This window comes from Myotis yumanensis, unplaced genomic scaffold (assembly GCF_028538775.1).
Source record: "Myotis yumanensis isolate MYYU_CA2020_CCGP unplaced genomic scaffold, mMyoYum1.0.hap1 SCAF_1, whole genome shotgun sequence".
NCBI classification, from domain to species: Eukaryota; Metazoa; Chordata; class Mammalia; order Chiroptera; family Vespertilionidae; genus Myotis; species Myotis yumanensis.
Window position 1 is genome coordinate 131,079,781 of NW_027223752.1, and position 16,657 is coordinate 131,096,437.

The following is a 16,657-nucleotide window of genomic DNA, read 5'->3' on the forward strand; positions in this document are numbered from 1 at the left end:
TGCCTATGATGCCCCTGCCACGTTAAAGGAGGCAGAGTGGGAAACAGAGTTCAGCCCAAGACCCTCTTTGGCACTTTTATTTTTCTTCAGATCTTTATTGGAGCAAAATGATTTTGTGTGCTGTACACTTGTTTACTTAGGTTAGCCGCATCATTTTAAAGTTTAAATTGGATAGGTTACTTTGCAGTTGAGTAGAGACGCATTTAATTTCTTAGTAAGATATTCTAGGTGGTTACCTAAGTGGTTCAGGATGCTTGCAGGTGCCTGGCCAGAAACTGGTTCTTAGAGCCCTCAACTGTTAGATCCTGGTGGTTCAAGTACAGAGGGTATCCGTGTAGAATTGGAAACTATGACTGAGTAGTGGCTCAGAGGCACAACAGATAAGCTTTTTTATTAGCGAAGTTTCTCCCCTGGCTTTGTCCTTTGCCCTTTCCTTCTGGACATGAAAGACTTTTATTTGTACCTAAAACAGAATATCCATTAGGTCAAAAAGGCAAATTTTAGTTTTAATATTTTGCTTATGGGGCTCCTCTTACCAGGTGCTTTAATTTATAAATTTTGTTGGAAGTTATAAAAGAAATGGAATAAAATTTATTCTTATTTTGTATGTTGGTAATCTTTCAGGTAATCAGTAACTTTTTTTTTCTGTGGCATTTGTATCAGTACTGATGGGTTAATTTTCTTTTATTCTTAGTGCGAGGAAAAAGAAAGAGCAGTTGTTATTCCTACCATGTAAGTAAATAGTTGAAAAGTTACATAAGAAATTAGTAATTTGAATTAAAAATTGTCTGCCACGATTTTTAACAATATATAATGGAACCAATATCATTAGCATGGTAGATTTTCTAAATCACTTCTGTTATCTTCATGATCAAACTTCCATATTTAGGAAACTTTTTGGCTTTAGTAATGCTCATTTTTAGGGCTTCTAACCTCTAAGTTAAATGTCAATAACATGTCTGTGGTATAAATGTCTGCCTTAATTTTTGCCTTAAGTTTTAATCTTGATTTTTAGCAAAATGAACAATATAAAGCTAAGTCAATTTTTAGGGTTATATCTTAGCTTATTGTCATGGCAGCTGAAAGCTTATCTTTCTCACTCCAGTGTGGCCTTTTTTTCCCCTCCCTCTGTCCTCCCAACAAGGATCAAGGTTTTTATTCAATCAGAATCAATTTTACATTATTATGACTTTGTAAATATTTTTAATGCTGAGTCATATAGTTCTTTGGCTGTGCCTCTTTCTTGTACACCCTTCATTCTTTTGCTCAACAAATGTATATGCACTTTGAATGATTATGCCAGTGTTTATTAACATACAGTTCAGTTTCAAAATTTGAAAGAATCTGCAGAAATGAGTAATTTGTTTTTGTCAGTGCCTATTTTCAAACTGATGACTGGTCTGGTCCAGGCACTGCTGATAAAACAAAGCAATAAAATTACACATGTCAAGAATTAATTATTTTATTCCGTATTTGTGTGCCCTCAATTTGTGGACTGTTGCCGGTTTCGTGCTGTAAACTTTATCTTTTATGTCTCACCATAAAAAAGATCTAGTAGGACTTTAGGATACGTTTTCTTTGTTCTAAGCTTAGTCTGGCTTCGCCATTATTTCAAATCAGTTAAACCTGAAAAGGAGTAAAACTTAAGTGAGTTATCAGCTGTTCAAATGTGTATACTTTTTTTGGGACCCCCTATATTACTGAGATTTGAGCACCGCTACACTTCTCCAGGATAATTCAAACCCCTGTTCTCATCATGATCTCACATAGCCAAATGCAGCAAGTAGGCTGGTTTCTCTGATTTCAGAAATAACTGCTTTATATCTAACAATCTAGTAACTTGACAGAGAAAGATGACTATTGGGACATAAATTATGTATTTATGCTACATTAACATAATACCTAGTAAGTTTTCATTTTTTGTGTGTATGCGGAATTAATTTTTTTTAGTGTATTCACTTTTTCTTTTCTAGCAGCTGTTTTTTTCCTGAAATGTTGTGACATTTGTCACAGGCCTGTCAAAAATATTTTCCATGTACTGAACACATTTGCTCCACTTCTTCTTGGAAGCCATCTCCCCAGCCTTTTTTTTATCTTCCTTTAGTTTAGACTTGTTCTCCAAAGGCCTGCTCTGTGCCTGCTTTTAGGCATATTTTTAAAAAAATATATTTTATTAATTTTTTACAGAGAGAAAGGGAGAGGGATAGAGAGTTAGAAACATCGATGAGAGAGAAACATCGATCAGCTGCCTCCTGCACACCCCCTACTGGGGATATGCCTGCAACCAAGGTACATGCCCTTGACCGGAATCGAACCTGGGACCTTTCAGTCCGCAGGCCGATGCTCTATCCACTGAGCCAAACCGGTTACGGCTAGGCATATTTTTTTAAAGTCATCTGGGATCTCACATACTGTTCTCTTGTGTTGGATCCCCAATTTCTTTAGATCAGCAATTTTCAACCTTTTGCATCTCATGGCATGCATACACTAATTACAATTCCAAGGCACATCAAAAATATTTTTTGTTGATCTACCAAAAAAGTAGGTATCATATTTATTCATTCACTCTGAACGTCTGTTATGGTATTGGCTGTTGTCATTTTGTTATTTGACAATGTAAGGGAAAAGGTCAGTGGACCTGCCCAAATAGTCAGATATTGCATGTTTTAAACATTCTTGCTACACACCAGTGTGAGGTGTGGAACACTGGTTGAAAATCTGTTTCCTGTGTTGTATGTCTTCCTCTGTCTTTTTTATTTTTTTAAAATAAATCTTTATTGTTCAGATGATTACAGTTGTTCCTTTTCCCTCCCCCTCATAGCTCCCCTCCACTCGGTTCCCACCCTCCCATGCCCCCCGCACCCCCGCCACTGTCCTCATCTATAGGTGTAAGATTTTTGTCCAATTTCTTCCCTCATTGCCCATACCCCCTTCCCCCCTGCGCCCGAGAATTGTCAGTCCACTCCTTTTCTATGCCCCTGATTCTATTATATTCACCCGTTTATTCTGTTCATCAGATTTTTTATTCACTTGATTTTTAGATTTATTTGTTGATAGATATGTATTTGTTTTCACTTTGTTGTTCATAATTTTTAGCTTTACCTTTTTCTTCTTCTTCCTCTTCTTAAAGAATACCCTTCAGCATTTCATATAATACTGGTTTGGTGGTGATGAACTCCTTTAGCTTTTTCTTGTCTGTGAAGCTCTTTATCTGATCTTCAATTCTAAATGATAGATTTTGCTATTGATCTTTATTCCACTGATTATAGCTCATCTAGATGGCCAATTGGGGCTGTAAGGGGGCGGGGGGGAGGGATCCTTAACCCGCCTTTTAAAGTATTACAAAGAGTAGGACATATGTCTCCTTTTTTCCCCCATCGACCTTACCCTGGTCGCCCCTACCCCCCAGTATCTTGCGTCCATTGGTTATGCTTATATGCATGCATACAAGTCCTTGGGTTGATCTCTTACCTTCCCACCAACCCTCCCCAGCCTTCCTGCTGTAGTTTGACAGTCTGCTTGATGCTGCTCTGCCTCTGTATCTATTTTTGTTAATCAGTTTATAATGGTCTTTATTATCGATAAATGAGTGAGATAATGTGGTATTTTTCTTTTATTGACTGGCTTATTTCACTTTGCATAATGCTCTCCAGTTCCATCCATGCTGTTGCAAATGGTAAGAATTCCTTCTCTTTTACAGCAACTTAGTATTGCTATGACAAATGTCTGCTATTTTGCTGCCTATGGCTTCTTCTAAGATTTTTATGGCTTCCCATCTTACATTTAAGTCCTTTATCCATTTTATTTTTGTGTATGGTGTAAGTTGGTGATCTAGTTTGATTTTTTTTGCAAGTATCTGTCCAGTTTTCCCAACACCATTTATTGAAGAGACTGTCCTGTCTCTCTTGTATGCTCTTGCCTCCTTTGTAAAATATTAATTGAACATACTGGCTTGTGTTGATTTCTGGGTTCTCTGTTCTGTTTCACTGGTCTATATAGTCTGTTCTGGTGCCAGTACCAGGCAGTTTTGAGAACAGTGGCTTTGTAATACAGTCTGATATCTGGTATTGTGATCCCTCCTATATTGTTCTTCTTTCTCAAGATTGCTGCAGCTATTTGGGATCTTTTTTTATTCCAGATGAATTTTTGGAGAGTTTATTCTAGGTCTTTGCAGTATGCCGTTGGTATTTTAATGGGGATGGCATTGAATTTATAGATTGCTTTGGGTAGTATGGACATTTTAATGATGTTGATTCTACCAATCCATGAACATGGTATATTCTTCCATTTGTTCATGTCTTCTTCTATCTCTTATTTCAGTGTCCTGTAGTTTTCTGAGTACAGGTCTTTTACGTCCTTAGTTAAGTTTATTCCTAGGTATCTTAATTTTTTTGGTGCAATGATAAATGGGACTTTTTTTTTAGCTTCTCTTTCTGTGAGTTCATTATTAGTGAATAAGAAGGCCGTAGATTTCTGGGTGTTAATTTTGTATCCTGCTACTTTGCCATATTCACTTATTAGGTCCAGTAGTTTTTTTGATGGAGTCTTTGAGGTTTTCTATGTATAGTATCATGTTATCTGCGAATAAGGACAGTTTTACTTCTTCTTTTCCAATTTGGATGCCTTTTATTTCTTCCTGTATGATCGCTATGGCTAGCACTTCCAGTACTGTATCGAACAGGAGTGGTGAGAGTGGGCATCCCTGTTTTGTTCCTGTTCTTAGGGGAAATGAGTTTAGTTTTTGCCCATTGAGTATGATGTTGGCTGTAGGTTTTTCGTATAAGGCTTTTATTATGTTGAGGTATGATCTCTCTATTCCCACCTTGCTGAGGAATTTTATCACAAAAGGGTGTTGGATTTTGTCAAATGCTTTTTCTGCATTGATTGATATGATTATGTGATTTTTATCTCTCAGTTTGTTTATGTGATGTATCACATTTATTGATCTGTGGATATTGTACCATCCTTGCATCCCCTGAATAAATCCCTCTTGGTCATGGTGTATGATCTTTCTAATGTAATGCTGAATTCCATTTGCTAGAATTTTGTTGAGGATTTTAGCATCTATGTTCATCAAGGATATTGGCCTGTAGTTCTCTTTTTTGGTAGTGTCTTTATCTGGTTTTGGAATTAGGGTAATGCTGGCTTCATAGAAAGAGCTTAGAAGTGGCCTTCCTCTTGAATTTTTTGAAATAGTCTGAGGAGGATAGGTTTTAGTTCTTCTTTGAATGCTTGGTAGAACTCCCCTATAAAGCCGTCCAGACCAGGGCTTTTGTTTGCTGGAAGATTTTTGATTGCTTCTTCAATTTGTTTGGTAGTTATCAGCCTATTCAGGTGTTTTGATTCTTCTTGATTGAGTTTTGGGAGCTTGTATTTTTCTAAGAATATGCCCATTTCATCTAGGTTGTCCATTTTGTTGGAATAGGGTTGTTCAACTTGTATGCATACATATAAGCATAACTAATGGACATAAGACACTGGGGGGTAAGGGAGGGCAGGGACTGTCAAGGGCAGGGGGTGGGGGAAGGACACATATGTAATACCCTTTGTAATACTTATTATAATATATTTTTTAAAAAAGAATAAAAAAAAAGAATAGGGTTGTTCATAGTATTTTTTCATAATTGTTTGTATTTCTGTGGGATCGGTTGTTACTTTGCCTCCTTCATTTCTGATTTTGTTTATTTGGGTCCTCTCTCTTTGCTTCTGGGTGAGCCTGGCTAGAGGTTCATCAGTCTTGTTTATCCTTTCAAAGAACCAGGTCTTGGTTTTGTTGATCTTTTGTATTGTTTTTTTGGTCTCTATTTATCGCCACTGTGATATTTATTATTTCCTTCCTTCTGCTTACACTGGGCTTCTCTTGTTGCTCTCTTTCTAATTCTTTGAGTTGTAGGGTTAGATAATTTATTACCATCTTTTCCTGTTTTCTGAGATAGGCCTGCAGAGCTATGAACTTCCCTCTCAAGACTGCTTTCGCTGTGTCCCATAGATTTTGCATTGTTGTGTTTTCATTGTCATTTGTTGCCATGATGCTTTTTATTTATTCTTTGATCTCTTTGGTAACCCAATCATTGTTTAAAAGCAGGCTATTTAGCCTCCAAGTGTTTGATTTTTTTATTGTTTTTATTGTAGTTGATTTCTAGTTTTATGCCATTGTGATCTGAGAAGATGCTTGATATGATTTCTATCTTCTTGAATTTGAAGAGATTTTGCCTGTGTCCCAATATGTCGTCTATTTTTGGAAATGACCCATTTGCACTTGAGAAGAATTATATTCTGTGGCTTTGGGGTGGGATGTTCTGAAGATGTCAATTAATTTCATCTGATCTAGTGAGTCATTTAGGATTGCTGTTTCTTTACTGATTTTTTTTTTTTGTTTAGAGGATTTGACCAGTGGTGTTAGTTAGGTATTAAAGTCCCCTACTATGATTGTATTGCTGTCAATCTCTCCCTTGATATCCTCCAGAAGTTTTTTTCTGTATTAGGGTGCTCCTGTATTTGGTGTATATATGTTTATCAGAATTATATTCTCTTACTGAATTGCTCCTTTTAGTATTATGAAGTGGCCTTCCTTATCTCTTGTTATGGCCTTCACTTTGAGGTCTAATTTGTCAAATGTAAGTATTGCTACCCCAGCTTTTTTTTTTCATTTCCATTCGCCTGAAAAACTGTTTTCCATCCCTTAAACATCAGTCTGTGTGAGTCCTTTGTTCTAAGGTGGGTTTCCTGCAGACAACAGATATATGGGTCATGTTTTCTTATCCACTCAACTACCCTTTGTCTTTTGATTGGGGCATTTAATCCATTTACATTTAAAGTTATTATTGATAGGTATTGTTTGTCACCATTTTTATTCTTTATGCCTGTGTTCCTTCTTCCCTTCCTATGTCTTCTTTTTACAGCAGACCCTTTAGCATTTCTTGCATTGCTGGTTTGGTGGTAATAAACTCCCTTAGTCCTTTTTTTTGTCTGTGAAGCTCCTGAATTCACCCTCAATTTTTATTGATAGCTTTGCTAGGTACAGTATTCTTGGATTCAGACCCTTGCTTTGTATGACTTTGTATATTTCATTCCATTCCCTTCTTGCCTGATGTGTTTCTGTTGAGAAATCAGTCGATAGTCTGATGGGAGATCTTTTGTAGGTAACTTTCTGTCTCTCATTGGCAGCCTTTAAGATTCTTACTTTGTTGTTTGTGTTTGCCAATTTAATTATAATGTGTCTTGGTGTTGATCTTTTGGGGTTTGTCTTGTTTGGGACTCTGTGAGCTTCTTGGATTTGTGTGAGTTTTTTCTTCCCTATATCAGGGAAGTTTTCTGTCATTATTTCTTCAAACAGGTTTTCTATTCCTTGCTCAGTTTCCTCTCCTTCTGGCACCCCTATTATGTGGATGTTGTTTCGTTTCATGTTGTCCAAAAGTTCCCTTAGGCTCTCCTGTTATTTTAAATTTTTTTTCTAGATGCTGCTCTGCTTGGGTTTTTTTTCCTACCTTGTCTTTTAGCTCACGGATGCAGTCCTCTGCTTCTTCTAGTCTACTGTTGATGCTTTCTATTGAATTCTTTATTGCAGCGATGTCATTTTTCATTTCTTCTTGGTTCTTCATTTCCTCTTGGTTCTTACACATATTATTGAATTTGTCTTCCATCATTTTCAGCAACCTTATGACCATTGCTCTGAATTCTTTCTCTGTCATATTGCTTGCCTTCATCTCATTTACTTCATTTTCTGGTGATTCCTTCTTTTGTATGCGGGCTGTTTCTTTGTCTCCCCATGATCGCTCCTCTCAGGGTTTCTGGTTATGTAGCTCTCTCTCTCCTGTGTTGACGTAAAGGCACAAAATACAACACAACAAGACACAATGCGCAGGGCACCAAACACAAATGTATTCACAATACTAATACCCCTAAATAAAGGTGACCACCAGAGAAAAGAGAATTAGGGAATAGAGATGAGTGCAAAAATGATATTGAGAAAAGGAAAAAATGTAAGAGAGAGAAGGAAAAAAAAAGAAGGGGAAAAATATGTATATGGGGAGAAAACTCCAATAAAACTAATCCAAAAAATGCAAACCACAAGCACCCAGAGATGAGTGCAAACTACAAAGAACAACTAATCCAAAAAATGCAAACAACAAACCTCCAAACAACAAACACCCAGAGGAATCTGAGGAGGCAGAGCTTATTTCTAGGAGGTAAGGTCAAGGAATTAAATGAATGGGGAAATAGCAACAATTCAGTATAGAGGAGGTAGAAAGAGAATGGGTGTATAAGAAGAAAAATAAAAAACTAAATTCAAAAAAAGAAAAATATATATATTGAAATATATATATATATATATATATATATAAAAGAAAATTTATATATATAATTTTCCTCCTTCTTTAATCTATCTATCTATCTATGTATTTGTTTACTATTGGAAAAGGAGGATAGAGAGTGGATAGGCCTGAGTTGGTGGTTGGAATTAGTTAAGCTATTAGTAGAAGAAGAGAACAAGTGAGGAGAGGAAAAACAGAAGCAAAAACCAAATAAACAAAAACAAACTAACAAAAAAATTAACCAATAATCAAACAAACAACAAGACAGACAAAGAAAAAGGCAAAGAAAAGAAAAAGAATGTGGATTGTGAAGAAAGCGAAGAGAGAAGTGTCTATGGGTTTGGAGCAGGGGAGGGAAATTAGATGTATGAGTAAGATCAATTTTTAACAGGGAGTGAGAAGAAAGGATAGAGAAAAACTAAAGCAGGAACAGGGTAATATAAACAGGACAAAAAAAGGGAAAAGTGATGAAGAGAGTGTTGGGATAAAGGCAAAATTGAGATAGAGTAAAATAATGCTAAAGGGAAAATCAAAATAGAATGTATAACACTAATCCCAAAATAAAATAAAATAAAATAAAGAAAAAATAATATAAAATAAAACTTTAAAAAATGGGTAAAATAATAGTACTAATACTAATAGTTAAAAATAAAAATATAATAAAAAATAAAGTAAAATTGAGTGAGAGAAAAAATTAGTTTCTTAAGTAAAATATAAAAAATAATGTGAGGGAAAAAGGAGACATAGGTAATACTCTTTGTAATACTTTAAGCAATAAATAATAATAATAATAATAATAATAATGTGAAATAGTGAAGGTTGTTCACTTCCTCCACTGTTCTGCTTGGCACGTCTTTTTCCTTGCAGGTAGTCAGCACAGTATTGAAGTTCCCTGGCGTTGTAAACCACAACCCTATTTTCAAGCAGGCGGGATCTCTCTGCTCTCTCTGGTTCTCAGTCTGTTTTTAGTTGTATTTACACACAAGAGTAAATTTCTGCTATAGCCCCTGGGTAGCAGTGTTTCTGTCTTAATATCCTGGGCTAAAAGGCCTCTCTACCCTGGATCTGTGCTCAATTCTGTGTGTGACTCTGCGCAGCTGAGTACTGCAGGCTGCCTTTCTGGGTCCAGTCCAGCTGTGGGTTAATATCTAGAATCCCTTTCTGCCAGCGGCCCTGCGGACCCCCTTCCACATTCGCGAATTTTGTGGGGGGCAGTCTTTCTCTGAGACTCTAGTTCTCACTGTGCGCGTTTCTCCCTCTAGCCTGGATCCCAAATCTCACCTTTCTTTAGGCAATGCCAGCTGTGTTTAATTCGCCAGTTGTGGGTGGGTGCACTTAAATTCAGCTGTTCCTTCTGCTCTGTGAGAAGGCACAGGGCCCATCCACGTTTGTTTTCCCCTGAGCAGACCGCCCAGGTGCCTGTGGTCAGGGAGGTTGGAGTTCTGGCGTTCGTGGATTCGTAGTTGAGGTAACTGGTCCCTGGGCATCGTGGTTGTAAGGTCCCGGGAGGCATCCGAGATCTCCCCGGTTGAAGGTCAGGCTGGGGTTCCGATCACAGTCTCCACAGCGGTCTCCCCTTCAAGATGGGTGGCCGCTGTGGCAGAGCTGGCCGCTCTTGGAGAGATTTCAGCCGCAGTAGAGGTTACCCGGTTGGGGGGTGGTGGTGGTGGTGGTGGTGGTGGGGGGGGGGGGGGGCGCGATCTGCCAGTCCCCAACAGTCCCTTGGAGTCTAGGTGTCCCTCACTCACAAATACTGACGCTCCCGCATGTCCATGCACTCCCCTTTCATTCTCTCACTATCGCACTATCCAGCAGCCTGCAGTCCCGTGGGCAGCCGTCTTGGATCTCCGCTATTGATCTTTTCTGAGGAACCCCTTCCCTTTCTTGAAAGGCTTGTAAAAGTCCATCTATTCTGCCATTGTGCAGAGTGAATGAAGATAGAGTAGGATTTTTGTCTCTGTGTATTTTAGTGACCAACTGAAGTGCCTATGAACACTCTGTTGTGGATAGCATTTTGGCTTTTTGAATTTTTATTTTATTTTTAGTATTTTCATTTTTTATCTCTATGTTTTTCTGTGTAGTTTATTGAGGTTGTAAGCAATAGTAAGGTTTTAACCATAAAGAACAATTATTTTAAATTTTCAAGCAAGATGAGGGGAAAGTAACCTTCTGGCAGCCAATATATCCAGGCGTTGCTAGGAGGGTTAATCTGCCACCCTAGTGGGTCCTAGATACTTGGTACTGGAAAGTTTGAATAGTTGGCAGTAGACATGGACTGATGGGGAAGTGCTCAGTATTCCTTTGGTTGGACCTAACAGTACTATACTGTAAATTGTTGGTTTACTAAATGAACCCCCATAGACCTGTGAGCCCATGTCTGATTAAAAATTTTCAGTGTTTTAGCACTATTTTCAAATAGAAAACAATGTACATTTATAATAGAAAAAAATTTAAATAGAGGAAAATGGGAGCAAAGATCACCGAAAGTTTTACCAGTTAGTCTATATTTTGTGCATTGTTTCCTATTCTTTTTACTCCCCTCTATATAGGTTTCTGGTCATAATTGACTTTATTTTGGTGCATTATATGCCATACTACACTTGTATAGTAGTAAACCTTCCATTTAGAATAAAATTATTTGAATGACTCCATATTTTGTGCTGTATTTGTTTTTTTTGAAATCCTAAAGGTAAATTATATGTTAAATGCATGGCTAAAGATACCTATCCAAGTTTTAGTTATAGTTAAAATATTTCTAGCTTGACAGAGAATTTATTTCTCCAAATAGTGATTCTTTTCATATTATGCCATCTGTAACTTCTGGTTAATGAGGAATAAGTGGCTTTGAAGTAAAACATCTGAAACAGACAAAATGGTATTTTATACAGTGGGGCCTTGACTTACGAGTTTAATTCGTTCCGAGACTGAGCTCGTTAAGGAGCTCATTAACTCAAATTACTCTATTAACTCAATGCAAAAAATTGGCGGAGAGACAACTGGTATCTCAAAAAACTCGTTAGTCGGAACACTCGTAAGTCAAGGCCCCACTGTATAATATAAATATATTTATGATTATTGGGTACTGGCAGTTTTTTAATGCTCTGTATTTTAACAGATATCAACTAGATTTTCACCCTGTCGTGTCTTTTGTGTATGTGAGGGGGATACTGATGGGAAAGTATGACAGCATGATGAAAGCTATTTTATATTAATACTAGGGGCCCAGTGCACGAAATTCATGCACTCGGGGAGGGGTACTTTAGCCTGGCCTGTGCTTTCTCACAGTCTGGGAGCCCTCGGGGGATATTTAACTGAAAGCTTAGGCAGTTGGACATCGTAAGCGCTGCTCTGGAGGCAGGAGAGGCTCCTGCTACCACTGCTGTGCTTGTCAGCCGTGAGCCCGGCTTCTGGCTGAGCGGCACTCCCCCTGTGGCAGCAAACTGACCACCAGGGGCAGCTCTTGCATTGAGTGCCTGTCCCCTGGTGGTCAGTGCCTGTCATAGTGACCGGTCATTCCTCTGTTTGGTTGATTTGCATATTAGCCTTTTATTATATAGGATAAGGAAGGAAGGCCTATCTGAATTAGTTCATAATAACACAACAAAACTGATGCAGTAGTCAATTCGGCAGACATGGACAGAGTAGGAATGATAGGCCAAGTATGTTCCAAAGTAGAAAGCTGTTGGTGCCTAGCAATGGGCAAAACTGGGAAACCAAGTATTGTAGGGTGGGACCTCGCCCAAGGGTGACCTTTCCTCCCTTAGCTTATCACGGGTCATGCAGTTTACACCCCCCTGAACTTTGATATCGCTGGTCCCCTCACCTTTCCTCCCCCAGCATATGGACACCCTTAAAGGAGGAACAAGGAGCCCAGAGAATAGCCTCATACAACTTCCATGCATGCCCTTGCATCCTGACTCCCGTAGCATTAAGCCCTGAGGACAAAAGAGGTTCTGGCCTGATTCTAACAATCTTAGTAACAAAGCCTCCGGTCTGCTGAGCTTAGAGACAGAGTTTTGGTCAAAGTAGAGGTAATATCTAGGCCTCAGTTGATTTCAGCTTCAGGCCCAGCTTAGGTCCCCTAAGACCATCCCTAAAATTTCTGCCTTTAGGTAAAAGCCCTTAAGATGAAGCACCCAGCACCTGTGCTCTCTCTCCCTTGAGCATGCCTGAAGTTTTCCCTGCCCTCTTCTCAGGTTCTCTCACTCTGGAGCATGCCCATGCCTTCCCCCTCTTGTTTCCCTGGGTGTGTATATTCTTCCTTCCTTTCTTCTAAGTTCCAGGAGCCCTTCTTCTGCCTCTGTAACTTGTGTGTTGAGCCCACGCAGCAACACTGGCTCACTTCTACCTCTGTGACTTTCTAAATATACTTTCTCTTATAATTTAAGTTCTTGGCTCTAAATTCTTTCTCAGCCAAACTCAAGGACCAAGGTCAAATATCTGGTGCCATTTTTTCCACTAGCAAAACGAATATTAAAGATACTACAATTACTTTCAACTCCCTACAGTGACTAGGATTAGTTATTGGTTTTACTCTAAGATTATTTTCCTAACATAGGTTAGGTTATTTCCATATTTCATTATTGTTATATTCTAGGGCTCTTTACAAATCAATGGAAACTTTTAAAAGACGTAAATATTTCTAAAGTGCTTTAAAAATAATTTATTCTTGAAGAGTCTCTAAAAGTTACTGTCATCTCTGTAACACCACTCAGGTAAATTCTAATTTGCATCTGTAGTAGGATTTGCCTTCCAGTTGCTATTGATTTTAGATAATTGGTCAAACACTTGTCACACTCCTAATTTGCCCCAGATTCTGTGCTCAGCAATTGGAGGTAGAAGAGGAGGGGAAGTCCTGTCTTCACTAGAGAAGCTCACTTTTTATGAGGGGGATGCCCTGGAAGCAGTTGATACCGTGTAGCAAGGAGTAACTCAGGTGTGTGAGAGTAGAGAAAGGGAGCAGTTGTGCCGTGCGGCTGCTGGCAGAGGTGTCCTGGAGGTAGATGGGAAGTGGGGTTAACCTTGCTGGGAAAAGGAGGAAGCAAAGGGCCTGGTCATCAAAGAGAGCATCTGAGTGAGGCAGGGTCCCGATAAGTGTCATGTAGCTCAGGGAACAGAATTCTTAATATCATGGGAAGCATTCTCTGAGGTTCTCTTTGGAGGAATGTAATGATAGTCTTATTTCAACATGAAGGGAGAGTTAAATTCTCAGAGGTGTTTGATCTATTTTTGGATGTGAGAGAATATTGAAACAATACTCTTTAATCCTCTAGGTAAGGAAACTGAGGCCCAAAGAGACCTCTGGTCCCTAACTTGTGAGCTGCAGGCCAGCCCCAGCACACACACACCTCTGCCTCAGATACATGTGTTTTGTAACACTGCCTCCTGAACTAACATTTATTATTGGCTTTCATGTAAATGCTCTTGCTTCAATATTATAGAAGGCAGTATGTCTTAATGTAGAAAATAGATAGTAGAAATAGAAATCTTGGCAGTTTTCATTTCTCAAGGAAAAAACACTAAAATCTTATTTTAAATGTTTTACATTATTATAAAGGGAATTTATCATAGGTGTTTGCCAAGTTGGATTATAGGTAGTATGTCAAGGGCAGCATTTTATGACCCCTTCGTCAATTCTCATTGTTGGAAGTTAAAGCATGTAATGGGTTTACCATAGAACTGGACATGATATTGCACCAAAGCAGTTCATCTATCTATACTAATAAAAGGGTAATATGCAAATTGGTCAGGATGCCCTCACATAATGACCGAACAGCAGGCTGCATGGGGTGATAAGGCCAGCAGGGGGGTTAGTGAGGGATGACCAAATGACTGAACAGCAGGCTGCGCGGGGCGACCAGGCCAGCTTGGGGGGGGGGGCAGTTGGGGGCGACCAGGCCGGTGGGGGGGGCAGTTAGGGGCAACCAGGCTGGCAGAGGGGGGCAGTTGGGGGCAACCAGGCTGGCAGAAGGGGGCAGAAAGGGGTGACCAGGCAGGCAGGCAGGTGAGCAGTTAGGAGCCAGCGGTCCTAGATTGTGAGAGGGAAGTCCGACTGCCAGTTTAGGTCTGACCCCCGGGATCAAGCCTAAACTGGCAGTTGGACATCCCCCGAGGGGTCCAGGATTGAGACGGTGCAGGCTGGGCTGAGGGGACCCCCGTCCCATGCACGAATTTCATGCACCGGGCCTCTAGTGCAGTATGAGGACAGTTGTAATGCTTAATTGTTTGACATTTTAACCAAGGAAAAATGCACTTTTATAGGTTTAACTTACTGTGATATTTTCTTTTACTCTCCTTTTCCTTCAGGTGTCTACTGATAACCTTAGGGAAAAGTACAGCTCATGTGCAACATTATATGTGGACAGCACTATTTCTCAGTCTGATCTGAGACTCACTGTGCAGTGGTGAGTACAAATAGGGGACAGACCCCTTATCCTGCCCATATGTGCTTTCATTTGATTGTCCTTTTCAGTGCTCAGGTTAAAAAACTGGTGTCAATTATATATTGATTTCCACTTCCATTTTAATCTTAGAGTGAATGGAAGAAGGGAAACCCACTTAACAATTAAAAAATTCCCCCAAAAGTGTTTATCTTTACTTGAGGCATTACTGTTTCTGAGACATTGTTGAACACAATGAAAGGAGAGGTGTGTTTTACTGAATGTTTCTGGAATAAAGTATTTCTTCATGAGATACAGGCCTAAAACCATGTGTACTACCCTGGAAGCTGCTCTTGGAAGAAGGGACAGCTTGCCCCCTACTGGCACCAGAGTGTATCTGCAATTACAGTTCATTGGATTGTGTCAGATTTCCCCCCTCATACTTTCCTTTTTCCTGCACTATTTCTATATTGAAATGCACTCTCCTTCCAGGAAAAATGCATCAAACCAGTCTTAAGAAACAACTTTTCAAGATAATTTCTTTGAGGGTTAAATTTGTTCAACTTAGGTTTTAATTTTATAGACATATTAAATTTAGTTATGTATATATGTATAAATATATAAACACATCTTCAAGACACTACATTATATCAATTCATATATAACAAAATCAAAGCAGAAAATCATGAGGGAGGTGAAGTTTGGGAAACATAGTTCACAGTCAGGTTTACGCTTAAGCAAACATAACAGTGTCATGATGATGAAAACTATTCATTAAATTCTGTGAGTTCATAGTCCACAATTGGAGATGCACTTTAAAAACACCCTAATATGAAACCTTCAAGCTTACTTAAGAGCAAAATAAAACCAAACTAGGATGTAGAGCTTCCTGAATCCCATTGGCGCTGTCCAAGGATCATCATTGGTGTCTCTCCAGGATGAGAGGGTTGACTTTCCAGAACAGAGTTTGGGAAATTCTACCTGAAAATATTAAAATCCTCATTCCTGATTTTATTTTTCAGTCCTAAAACATAATTTATTTATAAACTTAATTTTGTTTATATTGTACCAACTTTTTGGCTAATTAAATTCTCAGTAACTTCTACTTTAATTAAAAACAGCCAGTTCACAATCATAATAATGTAAGTTTCTTCTCTCATAACAAGAGTTGAGATCAAATTGTGTCTCAGCAAAAGTTGAGCCTGTCTCTCTCTAAAGTCCTGAGCTTTGGCACCCAACTCACAATCACTGAGTCTTTTTCTTCAGTCTGGCCACTAAATCCGGGAGTAAAAAACCAGTCCTTTCTGGCTGCATTTCATAGCTTCTTTTGAGTTCATAAGAGTCTGATGTTACAGTATATAATTCAAAACTAGTTTCAAAGATTAACCTTTCTTAAACAAGTGGGTATTATGCTTTTTTTCCCTTCAAATTCGTCTGATTTTTGGAAGACTAGTAAGTTTGCATTTGTTCTCATCAGGTTTTGAAAATGATCATTCAGTACATTTACTATTGGTAAAATAAAGGTTTCCTGAGAATATTAATAGAGCTAATTGGCCCTTAGGAATGGTTTTGAGAAAACGTTTATTGTGGGGTAATAGTGCATTGTTCTCAATGGGATGGGTGAGCTTTTTTGGAATCACTTATGCAACTTTTATCTAAATGTTTCTCTAAACACATGCATTCCATTTCTCCTCCCCCAAAACACTCTCACTCTCACAAGCCTTCTGATAAGCTGAGGAGGGATGGAAGATACCTTTATATGGAGAAAAGCATCCGGGATGATTTTGATTTTAACTCTACTTCATGTGTTCTCAAACTTTGCTGCACTTTGCAATCACCTGAGAAGCTTTCAAAACAACCCCAGGTCATACCCAATGCCAGAGGAGTCAGGTCAACTCACAGTGGGGGAAGGCAGTTTTCAAACTCCTCTGAGGACCCCAATGCACAGCCAAGCCTGGGAAC

At 38.8% G+C, this 16,657-nt stretch overlaps 1 protein-coding gene across 1 annotated transcript in view; it reads left to right on the plus strand.

The window, feature by feature from the left end:
* LOC139014206 (cyclin-Y-like protein 1) overlaps positions 1–16,657 on the plus strand; it is an 80,262-nt gene that overhangs the window by 9,532 nt on the left and 54,073 nt on the right. The window contains exon 4 of the mRNA XM_070421196.1: positions 14,622–14,719. Coding sequence (XP_070277297.1) covers positions 14,622–14,719 — 98 coding nt within the window. The remainder of the gene's footprint in view (positions 1–14,621; positions 14,720–16,657) is intronic.